Source organism: Atta cephalotes (assembly GCF_000143395.1).
Source record: "Atta cephalotes unplaced genomic scaffold scaffold00029, whole genome shotgun sequence".
NCBI lineage: Eukaryota > Metazoa > Arthropoda > Insecta > Hymenoptera > Formicidae > Atta > Atta cephalotes.
The window spans coordinates 961,134-968,720 of NW_012130093.1; the positions used below are offsets into that span (position 1 = coordinate 961,134).

General features: G+C 29.8%; 1 protein-coding gene across 1 annotated transcript; it reads right to left on the reverse strand.

Moving 5' to 3' along the window:
- Window positions 1-1,757: 1,757 nt before the first annotated feature.
- On the reverse strand, window positions 1,758-4,182 carry LOC105620783 (tRNA (cytosine(38)-C(5))-methyltransferase). Its single transcript, XM_012202272.1, has 2 exons — window positions 4,128-4,182; window positions 1,758-2,782 (listed from the first exon to the last, which is right to left on the reverse strand). Exons 1-2 carry the CDS (start codon window positions 4,180-4,182, stop codon window positions 1,758-1,760), a joined length of 1,080 nt encoding a protein of 359 aa, XP_012057662.1.
- Window positions 4,183-7,587: the final 3,405 nt, after the last annotated feature.

The following is a 7,587-nucleotide window of genomic DNA, read 5'->3' on the forward strand; positions in this document are numbered from 1 at the left end:
AACTAATAAATAATACTAGTATTAACTAAAACAATACTATATATATATATATATATATATATATATATATATATATATATATATATATATATATATAATATATAATAGATTTAATAATAGAATGATTTTGGTGAATGTTTCAATATTATAGTTATCTACAAAGTTTTTTAGTTTTAAAATTGTAGAAAAAACTTAATTTTGTACATATATGTAAGAACTTATAGAATTCAACTTATACTGTAGGAATAATACAATTTAGGTAGGGGAGACTAGAGACAGATGTAATCATTTTTTTTTTTAGAAATATACATATTTTTATTTATGACATATATGTTTATTTCTTTTAATGCACATAACGCAACAACTATTTATATTTACTATTTGCAAAAGGTGTAATTTTAGGCTGTTTATGAATAAAATATCAAAATCCGAATTAGTATATCTTGCTCTGATTTGGTGCAAAATGAAATAGAGCTAAGGAAAGTTATAGAAAAGTTGTAATACGTTCTAAAAATAAAATGTTTTAAAACAGAAATTCATTGCTTTAAAAACAAATTCAGTGCTTTAAAAATAAATTATCTGTTCTAAAATAGAAATTATCTTCTTATATTATTTTTGTTTATAAATCAGTAAATTTACTATTAAAAAGCAGTGAGTTTGTATTTTAGAGCGGAAAATTTGTTTCAAAGCAGTGAATTTGTATTTTTAAAACATTAAATTTGTGTTTTAGAACAAATAATTTGTTTTTAAACCAGTAAATAATATCTATTACAATAAGAAATATTTACAACACATCCGCGATATAGCATGATCCTATAGAGCATGTGACCTCAGCACGTGCTTGCATCGTGCAGTTTCGTGGCTGATTTCCTAGTCTGAATAGTCGTCAACTTAAAATATTTCGATTCACGAAGCAGATACTTTTTTCTTGTCAAATGTCTTTATTTTTATGCGAAAATTCATCGATTCAATATTTTTATCAAAATTTGAGGTGAGCAGACTTTTAACACTTACCGTTAATTGTAAGTGTTGCAATGGCGTTCAATGGACTCAACAGTTGAGTGAGCGCTCGCTATTATTAATGTATTTTTCTATCATCCAATCAGCATTTTAGATCTGGAAGAATACATCAATAGCAGTGAGCGCTTAACTGTTGAATCCGTTGAACGCAACAATGTACGCAACTCTGACGATGCGATACTTTTAACTCAAACGGATATTGTCAAAATTTACATAGATATATTCGAAATCATTTAAAAATATCAAAAAAAACATGCATAAAACTTAAAAAAATGTATTTTAGAATTAATAAAATGAAAACATAACAAAAAACATTTTATTTGAAAGTTTAAAGCAAAAAAGTATAATATCGTAAATTTACACTTACATGGCTTATCTGAACACTTTACATATTACTTCTTTTACATGTGGCGCACATTGATGTGAGGCAGTTGACATGAGGCAAATACAGGCCTCGATATCGATTTTTGTTCTTCATTTTATCTCTTATCATTTAAAAGATATATGCATTGTTATAACTGTCCCTAGTCTCCCCTATTTTAAATTATAAAGACATCACTATATAAAAAAATATCACTATATCTCTCTCTTCCTCCCTCTCCTCCCTCCCTTTCCCTTCTTTTCCTCTTTCCTTCTCTCCCTCTCTCTCCCTAATATGTAAGAATATATAAGAAATATTGCAAAAGTATTAAGTTACGAGATAAAAGATGGAAAAAGGTAGCAAATCCATTGATTTTTCATACATTTTCATGTTCAGTACATAATAAAAGTATTAATCTACTAACTACATGAATATTAATTGAATTTCCTAGCAGCCGATATTTTTGTCTATCTGTAGTATGTTCTGGAAAATGAAAATCTTCTGGGAAACACATTAATCGACATATCTCTTTAGGTGAGAAAAACCTAAGTTTCAAATCTGATAAAATTTGCATTTGCTTATTCGAATCATTTTCGTAATTAGCAATTTCATTATACTTTGATTTGATTATTTCATCTGTAAATGGGCAATATACAGATCCTGTACCTTCTGCATAATAACTGTATCCTTTGGTGAAGCAACAGGAACCATTGCTCTCAGATGTTCGTATATCTAATACCCATGCTCTCTTTTGTAGTAATTTAGAAGGCACCAAATATTTCGAATCTTCAATATGTTCCAAAATATTATTTAATGTATAACACAGTCTGCCAGATTTCTGATTAATTTTACCTTCTTTCTCCGCTAATACTGAGTGTTTACTTTTTGGTAATAATTCAAATAATTCAGGAAATAAATTATTCCCTAACAAGGACTGTTTAAAACAGAATTTCAGATTATTTCTTTTCGCCAGTAAATAATATCTGTGTCTACTGTTTGGCACACCAAATTGACATGGACTTAATATTAACTCTCTATAGGCATAGCCACAATTTTTTATGCATTCTACTAATCTGTCTCTCATTTGAGATACTTCAAAACCTTTAACATTCTCAAACAAAATATATCTTAAATTTTTCAATTCTGGCAACAAGTTCAAAATGTGTTGCAAAGAACAACTTCTGTTATCAAGAGCATCCTTCTTTAATCCTAATCTAGTAAAAGGCTGACACGGAGGACTCATAAACATAATGTCTACATTTAACTTGTTTAATTCCTGTGCATTAATGGACTGAATATTTCTATTCATAAGAACAGTTTCCGAGAAATTGTGATGATAAACATCATTTGCAACAGGATTTATATCAATTGCTGCAACAACTTTAGCTGCAATTCCACTCTCTGAAATGATACAATAAAGATGAATTAATTAACTTTATAGTAAACTTACACGTTACAATTGTCATCTTATAATTTCTGATCTCTTTTTCCTAACTATCTGCTAATTCCAAATTATTTTTAATGTAATGCCTTTAGAGCTTTGGATTTTAAATTATATCTTTCGATTTGGATTTGACTACCAGAACTTTTTTTCACTTGAATGTATTAGAAAAAGGATTAGAATGATCAGAAATTTCTATTTTGTATAATTTCTTTATCTGTTTTGCATCGCATTAAAAAAGACTTGAACAACAAATCAAAACGTTTGCAAGTTGAGTTGTCTGTATTATTCATTTATGCTAATACTATATATAATAATTTATTAATTTATTAATTTGTTCGTATTTTTACATCAATTGCTACTTTTATTAGCATTTTTTATTTGTTTTTGATTTATTTTTGGAACCAAGAAAATGTATAATATCTGATTTTATCATATATATATACAGGATGTCCCAAATTTTTTACCAAGCACTCTTGTGTAAATAGAGTGGACCAAATTGAGTCGAAAAATCCTCTATATTTCGCAATAATTGACAAGATATTAATTACTAAAAGTAGTTTAGTAATTACTAAATATTGGTTTTCAATAATTTTTTTACTCAAATACTATCTACTTTAGACTATCTACTTTAGAACTTTACAAAAAAACAGTGAAAGACAAAATTTGTTTATTTTCTTCTCATAAAGTTCTGAAAATTTTTTCAGAACTTTTTTTAATACCACATATTTATTCATATTAATAAAAATAGTTGCTAATATAAGAAAATGCACTAAAAAGTTGATAAAAAATTCAAAAAAATATTTTTAAAGTTCTATGAGAAGAAAATAAACAATTTGTTTTGATAGTATTTGAGAAAAAAAATTATTGAAGACCAATATTTAGCAATTTTTAATAATTAATATCTTATTAAGTATTGCGAAAATTGCAAAATGATAGAGGATTTTTTTGAGTTTAGTCCAGTTTATCTATATAAGAGCGCTTAGTAAAAAATTTCGGGACACTCTGTATAATTATATTAATTTATACTGTTAAAAATTTTCTAAAATTTATTATATATAGTTTAAACTTAAAAGTACATCTTATTTTTAAGTTACACAATTTAAAGTACACATTATATTTCATTACATTTAAAAAACTACTGTAACTTAATTTTCAATTAAATCTTTCATTACTTTTAATTTCGTTCATAATGATGAGCTTCATTTAAAGGAAGTTCATGATTACATCTCTAATAGTGTATTTTAATATAAAAATTCATTATACATAATTACACAGTAATATTTATCGATTATTTAAATTTACCATGTAACGCATAATGCATCCCTCCAATGCCGCTGTATAACTCCAATGCCTTCATTATTTCCGATTCACTTTAGGTTTAGGAAAACAATATTTTATGTTATGGATACTATGATTTTCCTCTTTGCAAGAGAGAGGTTCCAACTCCTATCACGGAGTCGATACGGCTAGAATCAAGATAAGCGGGGAGCACAAATTCTTGCATAAAGCCGGTTCTATATTAATTGCAAACCGATTGCAAGTTGTTGCGACAGCCAATCTGAAGTTTGCATTTTCAACGCTTCATATTGGCTGACAACAAACTTGCGATCAGCTTGCAACTAATGTAGAATCAGTTAACACATAATGCATAAGAAATTGAAACAATCAAAATCCTTCGTTTCCTTTCTTTCCATGAAATAAAGAACTATGATTACTTGAATTTCTTAAGCTTTATGTGTTATGCGTTACAAGAGTCTGCTCTCCGCTATAGCTGCCCCATGCGGCGAGTGACAGGAATAAGGGCTGCTGCACACAAAATTCCATAACAGTAAGATGTAAATTTAAACTGATGAACAGGATACTGCTTTAGATTATGTAATCTAACGGAAATGAAAATAACAGTAAACTTATTCATAATCTCAATAAGGTGCAATAAAGTGAATTTCAAGTGATTGAAACTCGCCTTATGGATAAGTTTACAGTTATTTCTATTTCCATTAGAATACGTAAATCTAAAGCAGTATCCTGATTGACTCATCGATTTAAGTTCACGTCTTACGGTTATTATTGCGGAATTTTGTGTGCGCTAAGGCTTGTTCTACAATAGAGTTAGCAGTAAGTTGTAAGAAATTAACCAATCATAGTCCATTATTCTTCTCACACTTAACTGTTTGGCCAATTTCTTACGGTTTACGATTTACGACTATTATAGCACAGGCATAATCCAGTTAGCAATCCAGTAAAAAAACAAGCATTTGTGCTGCAGACTTTAGAAAATAATGGGAATGTTTATACTGACAATAACTGTATGCCGTATGTTGTAATCTGTAAGAGTTGATTAACAACAATCGAGTATTATCCTTCTTACAGTCGAATAATAGGGGAATACTCGCAGCTACTTAAGGGCTGCCGCGCACAAAATTTCGCAAAAGAATTGCGCAATAGAAAACGGCGGAATGAAGTCACGACCAATCACAAACGTTCCGCAGTTCTGCATCTCATGGAAGCGCACTCTAATGACAGTAGTAATGACTGATTGGTTGTTTCTATGAAACTACTCATTCTCTATTTCACATCGTGTGATTTCACCCTAAGTCTTTAGCTACGAGGCCTTAGTAATATTCTTTACAATATGCGGGGTCTACAATAGAAGTCGTAGCGGTCGTAGTGTCTTAAGTTATAGAAAATTAACCAATCACCATCAGAATATGAGAAGAATAATCTATTGTAATTGGTCAATTTTCTACGACTATGATAATTTAATAAAATTAACATTTCAAGACTGAAAAATCATTTCAGTGCGCGTTTCAAAAAGACTACGTTAATATATAAATTCACACAGAATCATAGAGACATTTAAGATCCAGCTAGACGTTTAAGGGTGCCGTCACATGAGGTATATCCTGCATAAGCGTAACCTGCATTTCTAGTAATTTTATCAGAATACGTTACATTTTATTTACTAGAACACGCCATTCTAAAAGCTCTTCACATTGGGCGTATTTCGCGGAAGATTAAAGAATGCAGCTAATTACTGATTAGAATTTCTATTGTATAGCTAGTCACAGAAAGGTTGCAACTTACTGTTACTTTTTCTTCGATGGGTTTCGGAACGCAGCTTGCTCTCCAAGTGATTAATTCTTGTTCATGGATCTACAAATAAGAAAAATCGCTCAGTTAGCAAGCTGAATGCAAGCTGCATTCTAAATTCACTGAAAAAAATGTTGCAATCTTTCTGTGACTGGCTGTACACTCTAACAGAAATGCTAAAAAATTTACGATTGGTTTTCATAACCTACGTATCTCGAAAAATACGGCTCATGGGGAATCAGCGGTTTGTTCATCGCGTACATATAAGCGGATGATCGAATGAATCATTAAAATCAGAGTCTTGTGAGACCACCAGAGGCTTATTCGACATGTTTTTACATGAAACAAAAGAATCTGGCAAAAAATGCATCGCTCTGTCCTGTGATTCAAGATATTAAGCATTAAAGTTAGTGACTATTGAAGTTAAGAAATCTGTCAGGTCGGAATCAGACTGCATTGATGATTGAGATTAAAGATTAAAGATTGAAATTTCACCAATGAAGACAAAAAAGTTTCTTTTGTTCTGATTGATCAAACTTCAAGCTTTCAATTTTCAATCTCATTTTTCAATCTGATGCGTAATCTGATTCCGGCCTCACAGAGGCAAAAGTGAGTCTATAATTATACTGTTTCACATGGGTTTCACTGGTTTGGACTTTCCACGTGAAATGCAAATGGGTACACGATTTCTATAATTGTATTGTTACAAAATCGAAATCCATGTGCATTATTTCAGACAGACTAAAGCTAAAATGAGCTAGAAATTGGATTCAAGGCATAGTCGTTCCATTATATTTTGGCGTAATAACGTAAATAGCATAAAGTAATTAGCCAGAAACTAATGTTCAAGTGAAACGATATGATTGATCGGTGCAACTTACGCTTACGTAAGTAAGGCATTTAACACAATATAATCGGTAGGGACACTCCTTGTCGACACCTTTGATCTCCGCATCGCAGTCACATGAGCATCCGCCATATTAACGTTTGAAAAATCCAGGACCGAAAGACGATATAATGCCCCTTAGATAATAATGTAATTCCACACTAAAAAATTTTACAAAAATACGAACTAATGAACAAAATTAATTTGAAAATAGTAAGAACTAGTAAATAAATCAAATTTATTAAATAATTATTATTAAATAATAATTATGAAATATTTTTATTTAGTTATTTTTCGTAAAAAAAATATCAAAAATATAATATAAATTTTACTTATATAAATATAGATATAAAATAAAAAAAATATTATATTTGTGGTTTTACTTAATTAAATATAATTATAAAAATATATTAATAAATAATTATGTAAATTGTATATTGTATATTGTATATTGTATATTGTATTATGTATATTTTTTATAAATATTTATGGCGCAGCTCTTAAATTGTCTTCTTTTGTCACGGATATCTGCTCATACGGGATCTGTGTAATATGTACATTCTTGTCATCTTGCATTTCATTGGATCCGGCCCAAAACAAAAGCTGCGCAGTCATACCTGCGCGAACACGCATTTTTTCGCTGAGTGTCTCTACTGGTTATACTATGACTACTTAATATGAGTATTCGCATTTTTACCTACCATTTTTAGTCCTTTTTCCATTCTCTTGCTCCTTTCTTCAATCCCTTGCTCTCTCTCTCTCTCTCTCTNTCTCTACTCTCTCTTC